General features: G+C 48.1%; 1 protein-coding gene across 2 annotated transcripts in view; it reads left to right on the top strand.

Moving 5' to 3' along the window:
* Positions 1-27,843, top strand: part of SH3BGRL2 (SH3 domain binding glutamate rich protein like 2) — a 200,557-nt gene that overhangs the window by 141,423 nt on the left and 31,291 nt on the right. For both annotated transcript variants that reach the window (XM_086926542.1, XM_086926543.1), the window contains exon 3: positions 26,320-26,400. In XM_086926542.1, coding sequence (XP_086782668.1) covers positions 26,320-26,400 — 81 coding nt within the window. The remainder of the gene's footprint in view (positions 1-26,319; positions 26,401-27,843) is intronic.

Genomic DNA, 27,843 nt, shown 5'->3' on the forward strand with positions numbered 1-27,843 from the left:
GGGGGAAAGGGAGTGGGTGAGAGTTTCTCCGGGTAGGGAGGGAGCTAATGTTGACTATGTAACCAAAGAGCGGGGACTGTGGGCTTTTATACAGGTCCAGCATAAATGCCCAAAAGTAATCCAACAAAATAAGTATGCAGTTACTACTGAGAGGAAGGGATAATAGGTTGGCTGCAGAGGGGTCGATCAGTGAGAAGGAAGCAGATTTCCTTATTACCAAGGACCACAGGGTACCTTATTTTTACATCTTCCCCAAGGGCGCCACCCCTGTCCCGGGTAGACCTATCCTCTCAGGGATTGGCTCATGTCTCGAACCCCTCTCAAGGTTCTACGATCACGTTTTACAACCACTAGTTAGAAAGACACCGTCCTTTCTTCTAGACACCACTGATGTTCTTCGACTCATTGAGGATGCCCAACATCCAGAGGAAATAAATCTACTGGTTACCCTGGATGTTGAGGCCCTGTATACGAATATCCACAACGTGCCACCCTGGACATAATAGAAGATGCCCTGGATAACATTGACTGGCACTCACCCACCACCCTGAGCTTTATTCTAGAGTGCGCCACATTGGCCCTTACTGGAAATTTCTTCAAATACAACAAGCAACTTTACCATCAGACCCAGGGCACTTCCATGGGTAGCACCTTTGTGCCCAGTGTGGCATGCCTTTACATGCCGGCGTTTGAAGAGAGCGGAGCCGACAAGTGTAAAGCGCATGAAGATAGCCTTTTGGTTGCAGTGCCAGCCTGTCCATTTGGTACGCCGGCTCTGTTGGTTGCTGATGGGCCCATTAGTTTACCGTTACCAGTTGCGCAGCCCTATAATAGTTTCGGACATTCTGCAGCGCGGTCCATCCATCATACCAGCTATGGGTCAGCTTACCGAGTGCAACCCTGGGAAAGTCTCCGTTCCAGAGAAGGGAGCATAGCGCGCTATCTATTGAATTAAAATGTGAGACTGGGACCGGGAAGGGCGTGTTTTGTAATAAGTATAAAAATATAGGCAGGGCCATCATCTTTAACAACACCGCTCTGCCGAGGAGCGAAAGAGGGAGGGCTCACCAGTGGTGGACATATCTTTTTAGGTGTCGGGGGTAGGTTGTAGATTTCGGACCTGGAAATTTGCTTGGTCTGCTGATATAAATATACCGGAATCCCTCTGTGGTTACCCATGCATCACAGTCCAATGGTAACTTTGGTCTCTGTCCACTAAGGACAAAGATCAGACTTGGCCCAGTTGAGGATATATCCTGAGTATCTACAGAACATTGCAAAAATATTTAATATTCCTGCTATGGAGTTCTGGGGGGATGCCACATATAGCAGGATATCATCAGTGTAGAGTGAGATCTTGTCCTCCAAACCCACAGACCAGCGTAGGCCAGGTATTATTGGATCTTTCCGGATCCATGCAGCAACAGGTTCAGGTATAATGTTGGTGATGTTTTTGATTTTGAAAAGTTTGTATTAGATGATTCATTGGCCGTTTTAAGCAATTCCAGCTAATTGAGGGTCATTTCTCGAAGTTTAAACTGTTCAAGTTTTAATTGTATTTAAATTTGGTCAAGTGCTGTGGGAATAGCGCACTAATCCCTGGCACCACCCCATTTCTCACTCCCCCAGCCCCTGGGAACGCCTGCAAACCCAATCCTTGCCAGGCTATTGAACTATCTTGATAGAGCTACAGCCCTTCGCCTGGCACGAGAGCACAAGGAACCTAAATTATAGAAGAGACTGCATATCCCTGTACCCAGATTCCACCTTGCCTGTTCAGGAAGCTCGATGTGCTTCCCTTCGTAGTAAGAAAGAAACTCCAGGAGCTAGATCAACACTAGGCCATGCTGTATCTAGCCAGATTGCGGATAGCCCCCAGGGGGCACTTCGAGAATCTTCGGATCTCTAACGCGTGACCATCTTTTTGAAACCGATGAGTGATAAATCCACATAGGGACACCCAGGACCTGTAAGTCCATGCCTTTGACACTGAAATGCAATTCCTGCCTCCATTATTGACATGGTGATTTTTGGCTGCATAGAACATGGATCGGACCAAGTTGCCTGACATTCTATGACTCCCACAAGAGACTCACATAAGAGTTCGACAAAGATTGCAGCAGGCAGCCGTGCATCCCAGGCCCCAGCTTCGACCTACTGGTAAACTCCGTAGGATTTATTTCCTTTCGCTCTAAACCACATATCAAGTTATGAATTATGGGTTATTTTTACTATGCAGAAGATGAAGTTAAGGGAGAGGTTTTAAGTTCACCAGTGAAGTTCGGGGGCAGGTGCTTGAGGGGAGAACACATCTAAAACGCGCCACTACGTGACACAGCTCATTGGATGACAGCGTTTCATGGCAGGTTAGACTAAACCCGAATCACACCCCCTGCTTACTTGGAACGTACCTGGACTAAATAACCCCAACATTTTATCATACGTACAGAGAGGCATTACATAGACACCGCATTTCTAAAGGAAACTCATCTAACGCCTGCCAAGGAGAAGCATCTTACTGATAAATGGACGAGCTTTAGCTACACCTTCTTACTAATTCAGTGCTAGAGGAGTTACTATACTGATCAGACATGAAACTTCGTTCCGCCTTTTGAATTAGAGAAACAGGTCTCCAGAGGAGGTTTGTTAACCTGTGTGGAATACTGGGACTTCAGCCTATCATCTTTGTAAACTTGTACGGCTTGAATACTGATCTGGACTTTTGCAATAAAATATAAGGACACATCTGTGCAGACCCTACTGGAACTTTGTATTGGGGAGGAGACTAGAACACCATCATAGACCCGCAACTAGATAGATCGCACTCCCTTGTCAGAAGCAACAAGCTTAATAACCTAATAGCAGATGGGCAGTTGGTAGACATCTGGAGACAAAGAAACCCTTCCCTAGGACTAGGGGCATTTTATTTGGGTACACATTATATGTGGTCCAGACTAGATTTCTGGCTCTCCACCAAAGGTGTTGTCAGCACATGTCTTTGGAGGTCACCCCCCTTGTGTGCACTTTATCCGATCACTCACCATTTCTTCTCTGATTCAGTGCCCCTGGATTCCCAGCAGTCTTGCAGAAACTCTGCAGGTACCGGGTCAACACTCGCTGGCCGCTTCTCGGCACCTGAGCATCACCTGAGGAGACTCCTGTCGTTGGCATAATGGGGGTGTACTGGGCAGCATATGGAGGCCCCCACCAGGCCCTTCAGAGAGCACTCCTCATCGGAGCGGCCTGTCCCGCCACGGATCGGGGGGCGCAGACGTTCTCGCGGAGGTGCCCCCACCCAGGAGTCTAAGCACGCAGCCACCGCTTCCGGGACTGGAGGCGCGAGGACAGGTGAGCCCGACCTTCTTTCAGCCCTTCAACCCCCGTGTGCCCCCCACTCCAACAACTTCTGTTGCAGTCAAGCAAAGTGCTGCTGCAGCTGGGCAGGAGCGAGGAACCAGTGAAATTTTCCTAGGGCCACGACCGGCTGATTGTCTTTGACGTTGCTCCAGTGGACCCGAGCCTACACATCACCTCTCCCCTCCTGACTCTGATTTTTGAACTATTTACCCCCCCAGACTTCTCCTGGCACTCTGGTTCATGCTTACTGGGTCACTCTCATGGACTTCTTTACATTTGTTTTTCTTTTATTTTGTCCTGGCCGCCATTTTGCTGCTGGTCTCGGCTGCTATTCTCTGGACCCTGACCCGCCATCTTGTCCATTCCCTCGTCCTTTAACCTTTTCCCTCGTCTCCCCCTTGACGATCCTTAAGTGTTTCTTCCTTTTTCTGATTTGCCTTTTCTCCATACCCTTGTATCCCTCCCTCCCACCCTCCCTTGATGCTGTGACTGCGTCCTCCCTCCGACCCCACTTGATGGAACTCAACTCTCCTGGTTTTTTGGGTCTTGACCTGAGAAAATTCACTATTTGTATATATATGTATTTAGAGAACTCTAATCACAAGTATATGCAGTAGACCTTTGTACTCTCTACCATTCCTATGTGACTCTTAGTTTATCCATTCGTATCCCTTCCTTGAGTGACTTTACTGCTTGTACATTTGCAATTTATTTCTGCTTATATCTTTTATGTAACGCATGTAATCCGAAGTCCTTATGTATCGCAACTGGTTCTTATGTAAAGCACTCTGACACCTTCGGATAATGTTCGCGCTATAAAAAATCGCATTAAATAAAATCTAACTTTGCTGACATGAAATACACAGTGGTACAAAAGGGGGTGGTGATGGACTGAGTATCTGAACCAATCAAACACTCACACCCAGTCAACAGATCTGGGTTTAATCCATCACCGTTCTTTAGCCCACTCTGCCACCCCAGTTCAGACATGGCCATATGCAAATCAGTCTGACCCTGTGCCTCATGGGAACAGTTCAGCCCGAACTGCCAAGCCATGCGTTCCCTGGATCGGAAACAAGCTTCCGAGGACCGGTTTCTGGCATTTCAGCCGTCTTCAGCCCGGCTTGCTTGAATCCAGTGGCAAAGTGAGCAAAGGGACTCACGTCTGAGCATACCATGCCAACTTATGGCGAACAAAGCGGAACAAAAGGGGGTGGTGATGGACGGAGCATCTGAACTAATCAAACACTCACAGGAAGGGCAGTTGTAGGGGATATTAAAGAGAGTAAGATGTGAATAAAGGTACTCCGTCAATCCTGAACCAGAGTCTGTGTCCTATGTAGCCAGGACACTACAACTGGCGATGAGGGTAGCTGCAACCCATGCGTCGTGGGTGCCTGCCCTGTGGGTGCTGCCAGAAAAGGCTGCATGAGTGCGTGGAGCGCCTGGACAGGAGTAACCCGGCGCGGTTCGGGAGCCTCCCCCGACCGTGTTCTTGTCAGTGCATCGCTATCCGGGTGCCTACCCCGGTCGCATCTGGTTCGCCGAGGAGTAAGGGTAGTGAGAGCCCCTCGGGCGTTGGAGTGGCGCGAGAAGTGTGTGGGGCACCTGCAAGACCCCCGACGCCAAAGCATTGCGGAGGTCCTGCATTGCTGCATGTGGAGGAGCAATCTTGGAGCCCACCTCACTCGCGTCCTCGTGAGCCAAATACCTGGGGGTGAGTGTCCTCTCTTCATTTGTTGGCTGCTGGGGAGGTCAGATTGCTGGAGGTGCTGCTGCCAGTGTCGAAAAGGGCAAATCTCGTGGGGCACGAGAGTTCGTGGCGGCCATCTTTAAGTCAGGCGCCTGCACCAATCCCTTTAGAGGAAGTCCCGGTGGCCATTTTGGAGTCAGGCGGAGTGCCTAAACAAAGCATCAAGCATTGGTAAATGCAACGGAAAGGCCTTCAATCCATCAAGCATTAGCAAATTCAACTGAAGAAAAACCCTGAAATCCATCAAGCATTGATAAAATCAACCAAAAAGCTGTAAAATCATCAAGCATTGGTGAACGTCAATCGAAGTTTGAAATGTGGCTGGAGTGTGCTCTCCTGTGTATTAGTTGAATCAAGCCCTCACAAGCTCAAGTCAGGTACGTCTAGTGAGTATTTGGAGTGTGTTTTGTCCGAAGCAGCAAAAGGAGCTGTCGTCTCAGCTGGCGGACAGACTTGATAAAAGGCCGTTTCATCACCATGTCTAACTCACCACGTCGTCAGGAGGGTCCCGCGCAAGTCAATGCCAGACAGATGGGGGTGTTTGGAGTGTCGTTTCTGCATCCACCTGAACCCTTAGTCCTCGAAATAGGAGGAGGTATGGGTCTTCGCTGTAAGGAGTGGCTTGAAGATTTTGAAGACTTCATGAAGGGCTCGCACGTGACTGAAGCCGGTCAACAGATGATAGCACTACGGAACTTAATAGGAAAAGATGTCTGCCAAATCATAACGGGACTACCTGCAGCTGATGTAGCATCTTATACTGCTGTGTGTGACGCGTTGAATCGGAAATTCTTGCACAAACGGAACATTGACTATGAGAGATACACATTTAACTTGGCTGCTCAAGAAAAAGAGCCCATGTGCGCCTTCATCACATGTCTCAGACGGTTGGCACGGTATTGCGAATTTGATTCCTTCTCGACTGAGGATGCCCTTCGTCTGAGAGTCATCGAAGGCTGTCAGTCTGAATCACTGCAACGGAAACTGCTAAAGAAAAGCTACTAGCTGGATGAAATCAAGGAGATGACACAAGTGCCTGATCAGGCTGAAGAACATGCCAAAAAGATGGAAGCCGGAAGAAAGGAAAAGCGTGAACAAGCTTTCAGGCTTCAGTCCCGCAACACCCGCAGATTTTCGCTGGCAAAACCAAGGTCATCTAGGTCCAGAATGCAACAGCAACCTACGAACCGACGACTTTGCAGCTCCAGTCGAAACAACAGACGGCGTGAGCGCCATCTCAAATGCTACCGCTGTGGCTATGACTTCCCCCACCCAGACGGATGCCCCGCCATGGGTCAAAAATGCAGGAAGTGTGGTGGGGAGAACCACTTTGAGAACGTATGTGGAACCTACAGGAAGGATAAACCGAAAGATCACGAAAGGTCTTCTCGACCATCGAGCACGCGTCGCCATGCCAAAGCAGTACGTGACCACAGAGACTCGCAACGGGATCATCTCACTCCAGCTGCCAGTCTCGCCGGAGTTATCGATCCAGACGCCCCTCCTCTCAAGAATCAAGGTCACTGTCTCCCATCTCGTAGGACAGTGATGAATATATATGTATGGTTGCTGACCCTGACCGACTAAATAAATATCTGCGGCTCAGCATTCAAATTGGCACGCACTGGACAAAGTTTGTGATGGACAGTGGAGCCTTCCTCAACTACATACCGGTGGCGGAATATCAGAGGATGAAGTCGCCACCGCAGCTAAGCCCTGCTCATGTGAGAGTCTACACCTGGATGTCCAAGAAGCCACTCCCCTGTTTGGGAAAATTTTCAACGCATCTCAGGTATGCAGATCGCACCATTCCTGCTTACATTCATGTCATCAAAGGGCCAGAGGCTTACTGCCTTCTGAGTCTTCCGACTGCTGAGCGGCTGAGGCTAGTAGACATTTTGTACAAGGTGGATGCGAACTTGACGTGGTTCAGAAATTTCCGAAGCTTTTTGCTGGCCTGGGAAAGAAGGCTCATTGTCCGATTCGATTACACATCAATTAACAAATAACTCCAGTAGCCCAACACCATAGACTGATCCCTTTTCATCTCCAACAAGCAGTCGAACAGGAACTGAAAGGACGGATGGGTCTCGCCTGTAGTAGTCGTGCCGAAGAAGGGATAACCTAACAAAGTCAGTCTGTGTGTTGATATGAGGGCGCCCAACACTGCCATTGAAAGGGAAAGACACCCCGGGCCACATATCAGTGACATGATCGCATCACTCAATGGGGCAAAGATATTCTCCAAACTGGATCTTAAAGGTTACCACCAACTGGAGTTACACGAACAATCGCAGTACATTACAACTTTCTCAACGCATATCGGTCTTTTCAGGTACAAGAGACTCGGTTTTGGAGTGTCTTCGGCCGCTGAAATTTTTCAACAAGTCATTCGAAAAATTATTCATCACATCACTAATGCCCTGAATTACAGTGTTGACATCCTGGTTTATGGGTCCACGACACAAGAACATGACACTGCCCTTGAACGAGTCTGTCATGCGTTAATGGAAGCCAACCTTACGTTAAAAAAAGCAAAGTGTGAGTTCCACAAGTCCACGCTGAAGTTCTTTGGCCATATCTTCTCACCGGCGGGGATGAGACCGGATCCAGACAAGTGGCTGCTCTGAATGATACTCCCAGTCCGCGTGATGCAGCAGATGTTCGCTCGTTTTTAGGGATGGCCAGTTATTGTGCCCGGTATATCCAGGATTATGCAACCATCAGCTATCCCCTGAGACAACTCACAAAGCAAGGTCACCCGTTCCAATGGTCGGCAGGCTGTGAGCAGGCATTCAACGAAATAAAAGCGGCCGTGGAGTCAGCTGACAACATGGCTTACTTTGATCCGAAGAAGAAGACTGAGATCACCGTTGACGCCAGTCCCGTGGGACTAGTAACCATCCTAGCTTAATATGACTCTAAAAATGACCAACTGTACATAATTGCCTATGCCAGTAGAAGCCTGACAGACGGAGAAAGCATATTCTCAGCCCGAGAAAGAAAGCCTGGCTGTTGTGTGGGCCTTTGAACATTTCCACATATTCATAGATGGAAAACATTTCACACTGATCACCGATCATCAGGCCCTCCTCACTATTTTTGGCAACCCTAGAGCGAAGATGCCACCCAGAATAGAACGCTCGGGTCTTCGCCTACAAGAATACACTTACACAATTGTGCACAAGCTTGGAAAAGCAGAAAACCTTGCTGATTACATGTCCAGACACCCCAAGGAGACAACCAAGTGTCGACCATCTGTGGCAGAGGAATATGTATGTTTTGTGGTAGATCAGGCCCGGCCACCAGCTGTCCTGCTAGAAGCCATCCTGGATGCCACTCTTGAAGATATCACTTTGCAAGACGTAAAGCGTTGCGTACGCAACAATGACTGGAGGCACCTAGATGTCAACCCTCCTAACAGTCCAATTGAAAGATAGGAACTTGCCGCTTTCAAGCACGTGAAGGAGGAACTGTCGGTAGCCACTAATGGCTGCTCCTACGTGACAATCGAATAGTTATCCCAAGACACTTACGGAAAGGCATTATTAATCGGGCACATGAAGGCCACAGAGGCATAGTAGCCACCAAAAGAGCACTGAGGGAACGGGTCTGGTTCCCAGTGCTAGACCAAATGGTAGAGCTCACACTGAAGGACTGTCCACAATGTCAACTAGTCAGTCAACCTGATCCTCCCGCACCCCTGCAGATGTCCCAATTGCCGGAGGGTTTGTGGCAGCATGTTGCGATACTTTTTTTGGGTCACTTAAATCTTGGATAATATATTCTGGTTATCATGGATGAGTATTCACGTTTTCCTATCGCACAACTCATTGCGTCAACAAAAGCGTCCAGCACAATACCTGTCTTGGATGAAGTGTTCGCCGCCTGGGGCATTCCTAAAATAGTAAAAACAGATAATGGGCCTCCGTTCAACAGTCAAGATTTCACAAATTTTGCCAAGCATCTTAACTTCAAGCATCGCAAGATTACACCTTTGTGGCCAATGGAATGGTTGAAAGATTTATGTACACATTAAAGAAAGCCATTCAACAAGCTGAATTGTCGCGGAAAAACACTCAAATGGTTCTGAATGAAGTCTTGCTAGCTTATAGAAACACGCCTCATCCACCACCGGCAAGTGCCCCGTGACCCTAATGCTGGGCCGGCTGGTGCGCACCAGAATACCCATGATTGACTGAAATGATGGAGCAGTATCACAAGACTCTGAACAAGATGACATAGCGCCCACTGACCAACTCAAAAAGGAAAAAATTAAGACTTATGCGGATCGCCGTCGGAGAGCTGCACCATCCTTGATTCAAGAAGGTGATTGGGTACTAGTAAAACAAGAACAGCAAAAGAAAACAGATTGTCGCTATCCTGAAACTCCACTAGAGTCACCAAACAAAAGGGAACCATGATCACTGCTGAATCGGATGTGAAGAGAATCACCCGGAACGTGGCGCACTTTCAGAAGTGCAGTCCAAAAGTTAAAGAACTGCTGACTGGTCCTGTCAATGGAGAAACAAGACCTAGTGAGACTGAAACCAGTAACCCGCCAGCGAGAGTGATCCCTGATTGAGAAGAACCTGACTGTCTGGATGTCCATATCCGTCCCCGCTGAACCATTAAGAGACCGAGTCGTCGGATTGAAGAATTGTAACTATGTGACATTTTTCTACTTCTATGTTCAAAGAATATTGAACTACTTCATTTTGTTAAGACAGGGGGAGATGTAATGATGCCTTAAATATTGGGCACTATGACCTCGGCAGAGGAGGCGGGATGAGGGGGGGACGAGGGAAGAGGAGGAGCCATGCCCGGGGAAGGGCAGTTGTAGGGGATATTAAAGCGAGTAAGACGTGAATAAAGGTACTCCGTCAATCCTGAACCAGAGTCTGTATCCTATGTAGCCAGGACACTACAGGAACTACCAAACAATAATGTCCCAGGGTCTAATAATTTCCAGCTTAAATCTGTGAAACTTTCTTAAACCTGTTGACACCCCAATTACAAGCATTCTATACAGAGGCACTAAAGACAGGAGGGCTCCCTGCTTCTATACGAGGAGCTATTTAATTACCCTGCTAGACCCCAACATGTCAGCCAAACTTTGTGACTCATATAAACCATGTTGCTGATAAATTGCGATTTTAAGATACCAGCTAAAGTAATGGCTGACTGACTCTTACCCACGCTGCCAATGCTTGTGTTGCTCGACCAATTGGGGTTTGCACCAGGGAAATCCATTGCTCACATTCTACACACGCTGTTCGCAATTCTTCATCAGGTAATGTCAGAGACTGAGGTGACAGCAGTCTTTCTAGATGCTACACAAGAATTTGACTCCCTAAAATGGCCCTACCTTTTGGTGGTACTGTAGAGACTCTCCATGCCCGCCACTTTGGTATTGATTTGTCTACTATACATGAAACCTTGGCACACCTGCATTTAAAAGGCAGCCTTTCCTCATCCATCTCAATAGAGGCACCACACAAGGGTGTCCATTGTCTCACACACTCTTTGCAATAGTGTTGGAACCCCTTGTCGCCTTCTTAGACAGCGATATAATCGATACTCAATGAAATTCTGCAGCAGGCCGCTTTTAACTAAACTGTATGCAGATATTACATTATATATTAGAAACCCGAGGGAAGGACTTCAACCCATAAGAGAGTATATAACATTTGGGGAACTTTCAGGTCTCACCGTTTACTTGGGCAAATCAGTACTAATCCCACTGATACCCATTTTGATCCTGAATACTCGTTGGCCCGAACTGACTCCCTGATACAGTATATAGTGGTGTGGATCAACTCTGACATCACTGAGGTATTTAATCTGAATTAAGCTATATTCAAACTTGAAGACCAAATAACCCACTAGTTGAAGCTGCCTCTTTCCATGGCAGAATGCATCAGCCTAATAAAGATGGTTGTGTTGCCCACATGTTTGTATTTCATCAATATACCCAGTCCACTGAATAAATGCTCCTTCAAAACATTGAACACTCTACTCCAATTAACGTGGGCAGGAAAACCGAGACTAATGGGATATATTAACACTCTTTACCACTTAGGCCAATTTTCCGCCCCAGGGACACTTCCCACATTAATTCTCCCCCCATTTCTCTGCTCACTTAGCACTAGAGTGGCATCGAACATTCGCTGCAGTTGGGGGGTGGCCTTACTGTCTAAACAAGTTGGACACGAATCCAAAATGAGCATCACGCACTGCACAGTGCAATCATGGGATCAAATCGGAGAAAAAACAAACCTAAACTTACTAAACGCACCAGCAATACTCTTACGATCCCACCCATTATTCAGCATGATGGACTAGGAAAATGCATACCCTCAACTACCCACATTAAATATAATTAAATGTGGAGACGTTTATAAGGAAAATCGGTTTATTACCTGAGATACTGTTGCAACACAGACCCTGGTAACGCCACTAGATCACTACCTGATCCACAGAACAAAGCTGACCAGCAGGGGACTCATACCTAACTTTCCTCAAGAATCTGATAGATCCAGCTCACTGGAAACGCTGGTCACAGCCCGAAGCACAGGAAAGCTCATATCTTCACTGCATAGTTATACAGGGCTCTAACCCTGAGCGCACCTGCCCAGCTGGAAGCACTTGGGGTAAAGATCTGGAACTTCCATTATCAGATCAGAGGTAGACATTTTGTTGTGCACAGACAGGTGAGCTTCTGCACAGCAGTAGACTATGCCCAATACACTACAAGTGTATTCAGCAATTATAATATACCCCCTTTATGCTGCTTGAAGTGGAGACTGAAAGATGATTAAAAATGCGAAATTAGATTTCATTCATCTGGCATGGCACTGTGATAAAATTCAGAAGTTTTGGATACGATTCATGTGCTTCTTGAAAGAAATGATTGTGTTCTCAATCCATATTGCTTGCTCATTGCACTGTTGGGTTGGGTGCAAAAAATCCCTTATTCTGATTGTAAATTTATAGCCCTAACTCTGTTGGTTCAGCACTGTTGGTCGCACAGTACTGGGAACTTGGCTGAGCCTCTACCAACGAACATTGGCTACGCAAACTTACTTATTGAAGTGAAGAAACTGAGCTGCATAATGGTCTTTTTACCAGAATCCTTACGACCAAAAGTCAATGGGTCCCATTCCACGAATATTTATCTAAAGGCACAGATAATATTTGAATCTCTGAGCATACACCAGTTACGTATTATGTGGTAGCAGTTTAGCTGGCAATGTGATGTGCATATATGGAAACTTTGATACAAATTGGGTTTAGTGCGGTCTTTATTTAATATCAAAGCTGTCTGGGAAGCTTGTATTGGTTTTTTGAGCGCTTTTGACATATCCTCTGCAAATCCTTCCTTTAATATATTCTGCAAGATCTCCCTTAATGAAATAAGAATTATTTCTTGAGCAGATTTTGCAGACACTATGGTAGGTAAAGCAGAAAGACTGCAGGAGAAGTCTTGAGATGTACAGTCCTGCTCTTCTGCTGTTATCAGAGTCCACTATTTTGGGGTTATGTGCTTTAACTGTAACTGTACTTGGGAGTTGACGCTTTAGTGCACCGTTTGTTTACAGAAATCTTGGATTTAATTGCTGAGAATCTGTATCTCCTGTACTGACAGATGTGATGTTTGTATCGCAGTTTGTGGAATTTTAGTTTGCGATCTGAACATCGTCTGCGCCAGCTTGTCACCTATGTACTACGTGCACGGCAGCCATTTTAGGTCACCTATGTACTACGTGCACGGCAGCCATTTTAGATATCATGGTCTCCCTGTCCACGATCGATCACCAGCGTGCCCCTCTGACCCAGCAAGCATCCTCCGTGCACCCTGGCTCCCCCTCCCTCCCCCTCATGAGCATGACCCTTCTGCATGACCCTGTCCTTGGGAGTCACGCCAGCGCCTGACCAACACCTCCTCTCCTCCCATGAATGCCCCTCTGTTGATAAACCTTCCCTCTGCACTGGATTGTCCACGCAGCATGAATACCACTCCATTGATGGCCCCTCACCCCGTGTCCGACTGTCCACACAGGTCCGAGGCCATCGCCTAAGCCGGGAGATATCATTTACTGCCCCTTATTGTATGCGGTCGCTCTCCCTCAAAGGACCCTCTATTGATCCAGGCCTCCCCACCCCCTGTGATATGATCAGGCGCACACATCCCAAGACTTGACAGAACACTCAGCTGCGTGATGACCCCCTCCTCTTATCAGCAGGTTGAGGACCTCTATTGTGAAGGTATATGGGGGTGGGATTGACACAAGGATTACGGGGATGTCTTTTCCTTGCTTTACAAAGTTCTGATTGTAATAAAGAAAGGTCACATGCCATAAACCAGTGTATAAGAGGCCAGGCCTCCGAGAGGCTGTTAGAGCACCTCGAGACAATACCTTGTTGTCTGATCTGATGTGTTCTGCTCCGTCGGAATAAAACTTCTGTTTCCTGCCTTCTGGTCTCCGGCGCCTGCCTCATTGCTTGGTAAACTTGAATGGTACAAGGGCGGTTAGCGCCGGGCAAATCTTGAGAAAGGTCCTAGCCCTACCTTTTTCCACAATTGGCGTCCCAAAGCGTGGGGCCCATCAGCGACACGTGGATCCAGTGGGAGAGGTCCCGACGACAGAGTGAACGACTGCAACGATCGGGAAGAGCTCGTGTCCGATAGACCCTCGTCTGACAGCCGATCATCCGACCTTCACTAGTTCTGAACAGACCTCTCTCGAGTGATCTACGGTCCTGACTGGGAACCATCAGGAGTGCCACGGGCATCACGAAGGAGAGAGGACGATCGGGCGCTGGATCCAGAGGACAGGAAACCGTCCATGCGGTCCGGGTAAGGTCGTGTAAACACGACGAATTGAGAAAAGATTGTTTTGTTTGGATAATACTAGTATTACGCTTTGTTGAAACCTCTGGAGATTCGCTGTCTGCAAACGGAGAAAACAACAGGCTCTCTCTTTGCAAACAGTGAAGGATAGGTAACGCAGACTTTTGTCCCCGTTGTAATCCGTCGTGCCTATCTTCCTCCCCCACTGTTTCCCGAACTGTCGTTCGTGGATTATTGTCTGGAGATTCTTTGTCTGCAAACAGGGAAGAACACGGTCTCTCTTTGCAGGTAGAGAAAGAGTGGGTAACGATAACTTTTCGTGCCCACTTATTCTCCCCACTGAATTGTTTTGATTGACCGATTGTTCGGTATTGGTTCGTTTGAGGTATTCACCGCCGGCAAACAACGGAGAATAGAAATATTCTGTCTAGTCTTTGCCTGCCGTGATAAGATAGGTAGTGCAGACTTTTGTCCCCGTTGTAATCCGTCATGCCTATCTTCTCCCCACTGGTTGGTAGCCTGTTTAGCCCGGACCGCTTATTAGAGATGAACCATCCAGCTCCACTGGAGGGCACCCCTAATAAGGACATGTTCACTAAGTATGGACTAGTCGCTATAGCTTACACTAAGCTATGGCATAAATATACAAAGAAGAACCCTGAAAGTCAGTGGCCACTGATAGGTTCCTTTAATGAAAATAAAATAAAAACATTAGAAATAGCGCTCCAGAAAAATAAAACTACGCCCACTATGCTCGACAGTATCGGCATGTGGCGCAAAGAAACGGAACAACAAAAGAAAAGAGAAGAAGTAAAAATAGGGAAAGAATTACGAAAGGCAGCTCACCTAGCCGCAAAACAACTAGAAGAGGAAATAAAAGAAAGAAAGGAAGCTACGCAAAACCAAGAATCAGGGTCGACAGGCCAATGTCCTGTTAGGACCCCCTCTGCGCTCTACCCTGAATTGCCCTCCAAACAACGGGCGAACGATGAGTTACTACTAGGTCCCCCAATCATCTACATGCCCCCTCCATATGCTCCCAGCCAACAAAGCCTGCAAGCCCCGAGTGTGAGTGAAAGTGACCCTAGCGCTAGTGCGCCAGCCCTCACGGCCTCCGCACCAGCCACATTAGCAACTTCGTCCGACGATCCCGAGGCTAGCAAACAATCACCAGCCAGACTAAATAGGTTGAGCAAAGATGAAAGGGATGGGATCGACAAAATAGCAAAGACATTAGTAGAACGAAGGGAGAGCGAAGATTATGCAATGAGCGTATATAATTCACATGCCGACAGCCACAGACGGCATTTCATCTTGCGATTCAGCTACTACACCCTGAACGCATATGAAGATAGGTATCAAAGTAAGGGTCCTGCTAAACTAACAACACTGTATAGGAAAATTGATGTTGGAGATGGGACCGAACGTGAGGCGACGGAGCTCTTCATGCAGATGCTTGAGGTCTTCCGCCACCTTACGGAACAGAAACCAGAAGCCAAGGTTACAGTCCCTGAAGCAACCTCGGTAGAAGTAGCCAATACTATGATGCCTATCAGAGAAGCGGCCCCTTACTGGATCCCGCCACGGGGCCAGGGAACAAGCGATGATGTCAATAATGAAAATGCAAAAGGGAGGGTTGTGTACAATTGGGTTTACCAACCATGGGACCGACAAGATATCCTAACCTTCAAACAAACCCTGCCCGATTTAAGAAAGAACCCGACGGCATTTTATACCGAATTAGGCACAGCCTTGGGTTCGACAATAATGACTTTAGCGGACATTGACTTGTTCTTTGGGTTATGCCTGCCAGCTGACGTGTGGAAGCAAATCCGGAAGGCTGACCACACGGATCTGTTTGGACATACCTGGGACCAACTCGGTAAACTAGATGGACAAAGAGAGCCTGGAAGGAAACCAGTAAAAGACATACTGGAACTCCCAGACAAATTAGTTCAGAAGTTAAAAACACTGGTCCCGGAAAGAAAGGTAGACTGGTCGATAGTCACGGCCTGTCGACAGAAACCCCAGGAAGATGTGTCAGAATACTTCTCCCGATTTGAGACAGTGTTCTCCGACTACAGTGGCCAAGACATGACCACCGCAACCGGACAGCACCTGTTTGTACAAAATTATGTAAAGGGCCTAACACAAGAAGTCTCCCAAAAACTGCAGACGAGTGAGAGTAGTTGGGGGGCCTCCAAACCCGCAGCTATCCTTCAGATGGCTCAGTATTACGAACACCAAAAGAATGAGAATGATAGGGCGTCCGAGAAAAAGAAGAAAGATTTAAAGGAAAGGGTAATGATAGCCCAGATACAGGGTATAGCGGTAGGACGGGAACACCAAAGGGGGAACTACCAATCAACCACCCCCAGAGATCTACCTTCTAAAGATCACACCCCAACACCTCACACTGGACGTAGAGACATTAGCAATGACCAATGCGCCTTCTGCAAAGGGTTCGGCCATTGGAAATCCCAGTGTCCGGTTCTGCTAGAAATGAATAGAAATAGGGATTCCAGGGATGTGGCAGGTGGTCCGAGGAATAGAGTGCAGGGACGAGGGAACCCCAACGACACCAACAATGACAGATCAGGGAGACTGAACACATTTGACCGTCCCCGACAGAACCAATATCAGCTGTCCGAAGGTGAAAATGCCCCCGACTTTGCATAGGACTGCCAGGGGCAAGGGAGGGATCCAGTCGAGCTCTGTGTTGACCAGCAAGGTCCTTATGTCACCGCTAAGGTCCTGGGTACAGAGTCTCCATTCTTGGTAGACACTGGGGCGACACGTAGTGTGTTATCAAAACGACTGATTCCAAGGGCACCCTTGTCTGGCTCACACATAACGTCGATAGGTTTCGATGGAACGCCCTCCACTAACCCCCTGTCCGTACCTATTACCTTTGACCTAGAAAACAACACCACTGACGCAACATTTCTACTCTCCTCCAACTCCCCTGACGCCATTATGGGCATTGACTTACTGAAACATTTTCGAGCTACCATTAGGTGTTCCCAAGATGGAATACGAGTCATCCTGTACGACAACCCAGACATGCCCAGATCCCGTCCCCCACGACACATGTGCCCCATAACTGACGCTGACATGTCCCTGCTTGACACCCTGCCTCTGTACCTGTGGGCCAAAAATGACTCTGATGTGGGGCGAATGATGATTGATCCTATTCAAATAACTGTACGACAGGACGCTATGCTCCCAAAACTCCCGCAATATCGGATATCGCCAGAGGGTGAGAAGGCATTGGTAGCGATCATTCAATCTCTGGTGGATGCAGGAGTGGTTGAAGAGGTGGTTAGCAACGTCTGCAACAGTCCAATCCTACCTATTGTTAAGAAGCAAGGTGAAGGAGATGAGAAAGCGTACCGCTTCATCATCGACTTGCGAGAGATTAACAAAGTGGTTGTACCCCAATATCCTGTAGTCTCCGATATCACCACCATTCTGACCCTCATCCCGTCCACCGCCACCACCTTCACTGTTATCGACCTTAAGAACGCGTTTTTCTCTATCCCCATCCATCCAGACAGCCGTTATCTCTTCGGCTTCACTTTAAAATCCCGCTCGTACCGATTTTGTAGAGCTCCCCAGGGGTACACTGAAAGCCCCAGCATTTACAGCCAGGCCCTCAAAAGACAGCTAGATGCCTTCCAGCTACCAGAGGGAGTGGTGTTGATCCAATATGTCGATGATATCCTTTTGGCGGCCGACACCACCCCGCTCGCAACAACAGCCACCGTCCAACTCCTACACTTTCTTGCAGAAAATGGCCATAATTACTATCAGCGGGGATGCCAAGCAGGATGCCCTCAGGTTCCGAAGTGGACTGAGAGAGGTGGCCAGCTGGATGAACAACAACTGTCTCCAGCTGAACGCGTCAAAAACAGAGGTGATGATCGTTGGAAGGGAAGCGGACCACTGGGGGGACGAATGGTGGCCTCCAGAGCTGGGATCAGCGCCGGCCCCCGTCCTGGAACTCAGGAATCTCGGAGTATGGCTTGACCACACGCTAAGCTTTGTGACTCATACAAAGAGAGTGGCGGCCTGCTGTTTTGGAGTACTTCGCGGGCTAAGACCCCTGCTGCGATTCTTCGATGCTCCTACTAGACAGCTGGTCGTTCAAGCAATGATCATCTCGCGGTTGGATTACTCCAGTTCTCTCCTTTTAGGAGCGAACCAAGCCGAGATTCTCCGTTTACAACGAGTCCAGAACGCGGCGGCTAGGGCGGTGGTTGGTCTGCCTCGAACCTGCCCTACCTCTAACACCCTGCGGTCCTTGCACTGGCTACCGATATGCAAGCGTATCCAATTTAAGGCTCTCTGCCTGGTTTTTAAAATTCTGAGAGAGTTGGCACCCGGAATACTGAATACACTGATCTTTCCCTATGTCCCTACCCGCTCACTACGTTCCCTTGGACAGTCCTTGGTGGTCGTCCCCCGCTTCAGACTTAGTCGGATGGGGGGTCGCTCTTTCCGCGTGAAAGCCGCAACCCTCTGGAATGCGCTCCCCTTGGAAATCCGCCTTTTGAATGACCTAATGTCTTTTCGTAGGGCCCTGAAAACCTTCCTGTTTTAATTGTTTTCTAGCTTTTACTGTTTGCCTTTTGTTATTGGACCTAGTGTTGTGTTGTGTTTACCTTTCCCTGCGCCAGGACGCTCCTTCGCTGGAGCAGCTGTGCGTATTAAAATGTAACTAACATAACATAACATAGTCTCCAAAAAGAAGTTACAGTTCTGCCAGCCACAAGTGACTTACCTAGGCCATCTTCTGTCCAAAGAAGGGAGGAAACTTACACCCGACCGAATCCAAACCATCCTAGACACCCCCATCCCAAAAACACAAAAACAGGTCCGCTCTTTGGTTGGCCTAACCTCTTTTTGCAGACAGTGGTTGCCTAATTACAGCCTCATTGTGAAACCATTACTTGCCCTGCTGACCAAAGATGTCCCCTCCCCGCTTCCTTGGACCACTGAGTGTCAAGCCTCCTTTAAGGAATTACGGGATGCACTCTGCTCAGCACCCGTCCTCGGAACGCCGGATTACTCCAAACCCTTCTCCCTCTTCACCCACGAAAGGGAGGGATGTGCATTGTCTGTCCTAACTCAATCAATTGGTCCTAAGCAGCGCCCTTGTGCCTACTTCTCCGCCACTCTTGATCCTGTAGCCAGAGCTTTGCCTGCCTGCCTTCGAGCAGTAGCTGCCGCTGCTGTCTCTATCCGTCAGAGCGAGGGAATCGTGCTTTCCAACTCCCTCACAGTATTAGTACCCCATGCAGTCGACACCCTTTTGAACCAGACAAAGACCCAACACCTGACTAGCGCACGACTGACAGGGTACGAGTTGACTCTGCTTGCACCCCACATCACACTAAAGAGATGCACGACTTTGAATCCTGCCACATTGTTACCCCTGCCTGAAAATGACCCCGACATTCCTCCCATCCACGACTGTGTGACCCTCACGGACGAACAAACTAGGAGTAGGGTTGACCTCCGAGACACTGCTTTTCCTGACCCCGATGGAGAGCTATGGGTAGACGGCTCATGCATCAAACTCCCAGATGGCACCACTTCAGCTGCCTATGCAGTAACGACAGCCCGAACAGTAGTTGAGACAGCCTGCATCACACAACGATCTGCCCAGGCAGCAGAGCTGATAGCCCTCACCCGAGCATGCATCATAGCCGCAGGGACCACCGCGAACGTATATACGGACAGCCAGTATGCCTTCGGAGTGGTCCACCATTTTGGACTCCTGTGGAGGGAGAGGGGATTCCTGACGTCCCACGGCACCCCGATCCTCCACGGAGATCTAGTCTCCGCTCTGATTGAAGCAGTTCTCCTCCCCAAACGATTAGCGGTGATCAAATGTCAGGCACACAAAAGGGTGACAGACTTAGTCGGACAAGGGAATGCATTGGCCGACATCACTGCACGAACCACAGCTGAGAATAGGACGGTAACACGCATGTATGTGACCAGGTCACAAGCAGAAAAATGGAGTGACACAAGGGTAATGATCAGAGACATACAGTCGGCCAGCACCCCTCACGAGCTGACTAAGTGGGCAAGGGTGGGTTTAAAGGATGAGGAGGGCTGCTGGCGAACGAAGGATGCAAACAAATGGTTGCTGCCCGACTCATATCTGATCCCCATACTGACTATGGCACATTCCCCCGCACACATAGGATCTGCACCCATGATCGAACTCATTTCCAAAGTCTGGCACAACGACAAAATCCCTGACTCCGCCAGACGCCTAGTTCAGCAGTGCCTCATCTGTCTGCAACACAACCCCGGGAAAGGAACTGTGGTACCCCGGGGAGGGTTTGGGACCCCCAATCACCCCTTTGAGGTCCTTCAGATGGACTACATCCAACTAGAGAGATGCCAAAACCTGAAGTATGTACTAGTCATTGTATGTGCCTTCAGCAAATGGGTAGAGGCCTATCCAACCCGTGACAACACTGCCATGACTACTGCCAAAGTACTACTGAAGGAATTCTTCCCTCGCTATGGCCTTTGTCGAATTTTATGGAGCGACAATGGCCCCCACTTCATAGCTGAGGTTATCCAACTAATCCTAAAGGGGTTGGGGGTGAAGCAAAGGTTTCATGCGGTCTTCCACCCCCAATCCGCCGGTCTAGTGGAACGCCATAATGCCACACTGAAGCTGAAATTGTCAAAAATAGTGGCCACCACTGGACTTAACTGGCCGGATGCCCTCCCACTGGCCTTGTTATCGATGCGCTCCACTCCCACCAAGCACCATTTGACCCCCTACGAGGTCGTGTTTGGGCGACCAATGAATCTCTGGACTGCTCCCAAACCGACCTCCATTCATGACGTCCCAGACGTCCTACTATCTGATTATTTGTGCAAGTTAACTAAAACGTTGTCTGTCATTCATCAACAGGTGCAGCAGGCCATCCCCGATGCTTCCAGGGGCCCCGGCCATGACATCCAACCGGGAGATTTCGTGTTGATACGAAATTTCCAGCGGACCAAGAGTCTGGAACCGCGGTGGACGGGCCCCTGGCAAGTGCTGATTACCACCCGAACGGCACTTCGAGTGGAGGGGAAGAAGCACTGGCTGCACGCACATCATTGCCGGAAGGTCTCTGCAAACCTGGCCACGACAGAAAACGTCAGCACCCAAGAAGAGCTCCTGAGCAAAGACCGACCGATACTGGACTGTTATCCCGATACTGAGGCACTCGAACTTGCAAAATTCTCTGATCCCACTGTGCCATCCAGAGAAGGGTATTTCCTGCGTCGAAAGGAGGGAGTTTCGGCTAAGTAGGCCACGGACTAAGTTGAATCTCATAACGGTGACCTAAACACAATCAAGGGTTACCGGGAGAGAAGCTAAACGAAGTCTGTGGTTCTGCCCACTACCGAGCCCCTTGAAGGTGATGGAAGCGCCAGATAAGAAGGTGATGGAAGCGCCAGATAAGAAGATGATGGAAGCAACAGGAAATACCCAGTATAGAAATCCAAAGACTGACAACTTGCACAAATCAAAGACAATCGCACTCTTCATTGTCTTCCAGATCTGCCTCCTCCTCATGACCTCCTTCTGGATTCTGGAGGAAAGCACACCGGCTCATGAGGCATTGCTACCTACTGCACAACCAACACCCCTGAAAGAGCATCACCTAATCTCTCTGTCGCCTCAGCTCCGAGAAAGGCGCAGGGAATTCTGGAACAATTCCTTCGTGCAACTGTTGCACCAACACAACCTTGCTGCAAATGCTACGAACTGCTGGATCTGCGGGTTGCTCCCGCATGCCACAGGACACTCCATCCCCTTCATCCCTTCTCCTTTCTCAGTTCACGGCTCCTGCCTCGCCTGGTTGATCCTCATGCAAGAGAGCCACAAGGACAACGCCACCTCCAGCCGGACAGTGTCGCACTTCTACTCTGGGTTCTGGCTGAACAGAACCGGAAAGACCCCTGCTGCCCTGTGTCCTGCGCTCGCAGGCGCCACCTTCCTTAAAGACATTCCTGCCAAAGAACGAGTCGAAGTACAGGTGCTCCACAATCCAGCCAGGACCACCTTCTCTCATCTGCAAAAACAAACTACCGCTACTCTGACTGTGGCCCTGTCTGTTGTCAATGTCACAGGTCTCGTGTGTCTCGAAGGCCATGGAACGCAGCTGGTGGGTCACAGTGCCTGCCGAATCACCAGAACATTGGACTCAGCTGACCCCCCTTCCTTTGTTGCTTCTCCGAATATGTACTTTGTGTGCGGCACCAAAGCTTACACCTGGCTCCCGAGAGGTTGGAAAGGCGCCTGTTACATTGCCTTCGTTCTTCCACCCACATATGTAGCCCCTGCCAACCACCACCGGCAGAGGCGTGCAGATGACATTGGACAAGCCGACTCCACCGGAGCACAGTTCCTTGATGCAGCAAAGGGACTTGTTCCCCTGTGGGGCCCAATGGCAAACAGCCGCGCTATCCGACACCTGACCCAGGCAGTAGAAACAACGATCAACATCACGGCTGGCATCCTCGCCAACAACACTGCGGAACTTCAGGCGGTCCGCCTTGTGACCCTTCAAAATCGTCTTGCCCTGGATGTGGTCCTAGCCGACCGAGGAGGAGCATGCCGCATCATCGGATCTAGCTGCTGCACCTACGTGCCAGATAACTCGCCTTCAGTCTACAAAGCCATTGAGCACCTCCACAGACTTTCCTCGGAGGTTCACCAAGAACAAGAAGGATGGTCGCTCGGGAGCTGGTTTTGGGACACTTTGAAGAATTGGGGTTGGAAATTGTTTTCCTTCGTGCTGATACCTGTTGTGATATTATGTGGGTGTTGCTTAGGTATCCAATGTCTGCCACCTTTGTGCGGCCTTGTTTCTAACTGTATGTGCCCAAAGACTTTGGACTTCCGAAAGGAGCACATGAGCCCCCTCTATGAAGTAGAAATACGTGGTCTTATGGGGATAAATCCAAACTGACAAGTTGGCGAGACATGTTAAAAGGGAGGACTGTGGAATTTTAGTTTGCGATCTGAACATCGTCTGCGCCAGCTTGTCACCTATGTACTACGTGCACGGCAGCCATTTTAGGTCACCTATGTACTACGTGTACGGCAGCCATTTTAGATATCATGGTCTCCCTGTCCACGATCGATCACCAGCGTGCCCCTCTGACCCAGCAAGCATCCTCCGCGCACCCTGGCTCCCCCTCCCTCCCCCTCATGAGCATGACCCTTCTGCATGACCCTGTCCTTGGGAGTCACGCCAGCGCCTGACCAACACCTCCTCTCCTCCCATGAATGCCCCTCTGTTGATAAACCTTCCCTCTGCACTGGATTGTCCACGCAGCATGAATACCACTCCATTGATGGCCCCTCACCCCGTGTCCGACTGTCCACACAGGTCCGAGGCCATCGCCTAAGCCGGGAGATATCATTTACTGCCCCTTATTGTATGCGGTCGCTCTCCCTCAAAGGACCCTCTATTGATCCAGGCCTCCCCACCCCCTGTGATATGATCAGGCGCACACATCCCAAGACTCGACAGAACACTCAGCTGCGTGATGACCCCCTCCTCTTATCAGCAGGTTGAGGACCTCTATTGTGAAGGTATATGGGGGTGGGATTGACACAAGGATTACGGGGATGTCTTTTCCTTGCTTTACAAAGTTCTGATTGTAATAAAGAAAGGTCACATGCCATAAACCAGTGTATAAGAGGCCAGGCCTCCGAGAGGCTGTTAGAGCACCTCGAGACGATACCTTGTTGTCTGATCTGATGTGTTCTGCTCCGTCGGAATAAAACTTCTGTTTCCTGCCTTCTGGTCTCCGGCGCCTGCCTCATTGCTTGGTAAACTTGAATGGTACAAAGGCGGTTAGCGCCGGGCAAATCTTGAGAAAGGTCCTAGCCCTACCTTTTTCCACAAGTTGAGTTTTTTGTTTAATTTCTTTATTATTTTTGGCTCCTTTTACTAATGATGTTGAAACCCATCCTCTGTTTTATCAGGTAGCGGAACCAATTTAGTATCCCTGTGGTATGAATTTGAAGAAACCTTCCCTAGTGTAAATGGAGGAAGAGCTCATATTAGAATAGGACTGATAAGTGGCTCGGCTTGTTGGAAGTTATTCTCTTTGTACTTAATTGGAATTTAGTGATTGTGAAGTAGCTGTTTGCGTTAATCGGTTACTGTCTGCCTGTTCAAAGGATAGGACTGGAAAGGGTTTGAATGCGGATGGTGATCGGGTTGTGGTATATTACAAGCTTTTTTGTGACTCCAGAGTGATATACAATTTTAGAAGAAAGTAGTTTAAGCAGGTCAGTGATATTGAATGTGAAAGTTATAAATAGTTGATGATTGGGGTCGCTTTGGTTCAATTTTCTGAAATTACTTTTAGTCCTCCCGAAATGTCCTTGAGTAAAATTGTTTGTCTTTTATCAAAACTGATTAATCAAGGCTTTAGATAAAATCGAGTTGGATGCCTCCGTGGCTGTTAATTCTGGGCATTGAGGGTGCGTCCATCATTTGCACTGTCATCTATTATTGTAGAAGTGGACTGGGTATGAGAGGTACATCCTAAGAAGGCTATACATTGGTCAGTGGCTTGTGGTTGGTAATTACTAGGCATAGGGTTAAGGATCTCTAAAAAATGGTCAGAATTATTGGCAGATTCAGACAGTCAAACAAGGGTGGAGGTTGGTTGCCATTTGATTGGTAGTCTTTAACACGTTTTGACTTTAAACAGCCAACCAGAGTCCGAACCTAAAGAGGAAAGATTGTCTGGAATCAAAACTTGGACGATGGTGATTATAGTTTTGCCCTACTCCCCCCCCCCCCCCCCCCCTAATCTCTGATTGGTTATGTGAGATTGTATGACCTAGAAGGTTCAAAGAAATCCAGGACGGTCGTTGTTTAAGGCTTTTTTCATCACAACTCAGTGCGTTATCTTTAGGGATCCAATGAAGATTATTAATGAGCATGCTGACGGTATGAGAGGAAAGTAATCTTTGCTCAAAGAAAGAAGTAATCAGTGTTGGAGGCTGTGTGTTAAACTACACATTTAAAATAATGTATATTTGCATACGAGTTTTCATCCAGTCACACACACACAACTCAAAATGTACAATCTTATGGCCGGCTGAAAGTTCCCTTTACAATCCGTACTACTCCTATCCGTGCAGGCATGCAATACACATCTCAGTACGGTATTGTCAAATAAACCTTGTCTGACAGACATCCATTTCATAAATATAATACAAGTCAATTGACAAATGGCACAAGACCCATGGTAATTTAAATGAAGTGCATGGGCAGTGTCTACAAGTGATGATACTACTTATAATTGTAACACTGAAGTTGGGGTGCAGTTATTGTACCTCATCGATTTTTTTTCTCTTAATCACATCATAAATCATCAAACATCAATACAAAATTAATACAAAGGAATATTTAAATCAAGGAAAACCTCCTCTTCTTTTGTATTGTTACCATGGGGACCATTCTTTCCCATAGTTTTCTTTCAGCAGCACTGAGGGCATTCTAGACTGGGTTCAACCATGCTCTACGCCGAACATTGCGCAGAGCGATTGTATGCCCCCTTGCTCAGCACACTGGAACCCACGTTTATCCATAAACACAGATGAGTAATCTTGCGCTTGACTCGTAGCATGAATAATCTAAAATTCAATGAGGGTTCGGCTTGGACCATCCCCTCTTATAGGTCAACCCATGCAGAAGTAAATCCATAAACCCATCCGGTTCCAGGAGCACATGAACCTCTTGCTCCTGCTGTGCAGCCGGAGACTGGTGCCATGTTGCGGATTAAGAGACCTGTGATTCAGGCAATAATTGCCTAGGCTAAGTGAACATCCAAATAACAGTTTGCGACCTGCCTTGCCTGCGCCGTTGCTCTCCCTGTACTAAGCATGGATTGCAGTGTATGTACAGTAACCCTTCCAGCCCCTTCTTAGGTGTTTTAGCTTTGACTTCGTGTAAGGGGTTTAAAGCATTTCTTATGATTAAACCAGGCTTTCCGGTGCTGTCAGTAATATTGTCATCAGATGGTTTTCATTAGTGTACTTGTCCAATTTCCAGCATATACATACCAGAAATTAGATCTTGTAATGTAATACAGAAGCCAAGCATGGTGCCAATAATTGAGCTTTGTTCCTTTTTAGATTAGTTTCAGATCAAATCTGCTCTTGCGGAAATGTCAAAGAAATGATGAGCAGATTCTGTATTTATTTTCTCCTTGACAAGGCCTTGGAAATTAAAAAAAAACTAAGCTCTGTGATGGTGGTAAACTGACTCATGTTATGTTTTTTTCTTGTTTTTTTTTTTAGGATTATGAATCTTTTTTCGAGTCCAAGGAGAGCAACACCGTGTTTTCGTTCCTAGGACTGAAACCCAGGCCTACTACAAAGGTGATTGTTTCTTTTATTTTTGTTTAGCTCTCTTTTTTCATATTTTGTGGATTGACTTTACCTCGCTAACAATAATGATCAGCGGTGTACATATTGGTTGAAGTATGGCAAGGCTTATTTTACGTATTGAAGTTGACAGGGGGTCTGTGTGCTACTAGATCGGAAACAAACCGACTGAAAATGAGCTCGATGTCCCTGTGCGGTTTTCATTCTTTCATGTCGATTAAAACAGCAACGTATCCGTGACTTTCTCAGCCTTTAAGTGTCGAAGTATACTTGGTTGCATGCCTCCATTAACAGGATTCTGTGCTTTGCAGCACCCTTTAGAGGCGTCCTGCCTGGAATGGCAGCATTTTAATTCCTAGTCTTACTCCTAGGATTAGTGGAATTTTCGGTCTTTGCAACAATTCAGGAAGAATTCCAGAGGAACTTTGGAAACCTCCCTCTATCACAGATTCGCTGGAATGCTTGCAAGTGGAAATGTTTCTGCGATTAGCAATGTAGCAGATCTATGTTTTCCTACTTGCAAATGACGCACAAAATTCCAGTAGCACTTTTTTTCCCCCTCTACAAATGTTATTAGATTTTTACCAAGACCAGGCCCGATTAGACCACAAATAAACACAATGCAATCTAGTGTTCAATAACAAGACACCTGGGGATGTAATGCAATAAGTGCCCTTGGGGTGCAACAGGCTTTTGCGCCCTCTTTGTTCGCCACAGGCATCTTCTGTATTACAGAAGGGGGTGCAGCCGCTCGTGAGGCCCCTTCCGTAATGCAGATAGCGCTGGCGCACATGTAGCGTCAGCGCAATCTCAAGAAGGTGTGTCTTCATTTGCATATGGGCGTGCCCTATGCAAATTAGTGAATTCCTTGGCCTCTGTACCATATTACAGACGCAGGCGCATAAAAGCTCTCAGCGGGTGCACTCACTGTGAGTGCGCCCCCTGAGAGCAGCCCTCTTGAGGGGAGATAGGGGGTCTTATGAACCCCCCAGATATCCCCTTGCAGGAAGGTGCAGTCACTAACTGCACTTGTCTGCAAGGGGATCTCTAATCACCTTTAACCCCTTCCATGCTGATGACGGCCCCCAGCCGTCATGCATCACGGTGCTCGTGTGCTGATGACGGCTGGGGGCCGTCATGAACCCGCCCACTCTTCAAAACTGCTGCACAGGCGCAGAATCGCAGCTGCGCCCAAGGGGTTAAAAGCGCAGGCGGTTTTCTGCCTGCACTGTGAAAACATGGGGCGGCTGTAAGCAGCTGCTCAGTGATTTCACATGAATGTGCTGCCCTGGGGCGGCGCGAGTTCAGGGCTACCCTGGGAGCATCGCACATATCATAATATGGCGCATTGTCATTGTTTGTACCCAGTACAAACTGATAATGCGTAATACGTCCCCTTGTCTATAGCCCCATATATATAATAGCTCTTTGAAGAGA

Source organism: Lissotriton vulgaris, chromosome 6 (assembly GCF_964263255.1).
Source record: "Lissotriton vulgaris chromosome 6, aLisVul1.2, whole genome shotgun sequence".
NCBI lineage: Eukaryota > Metazoa > Chordata > Amphibia > Caudata > Salamandridae > Lissotriton > Lissotriton vulgaris.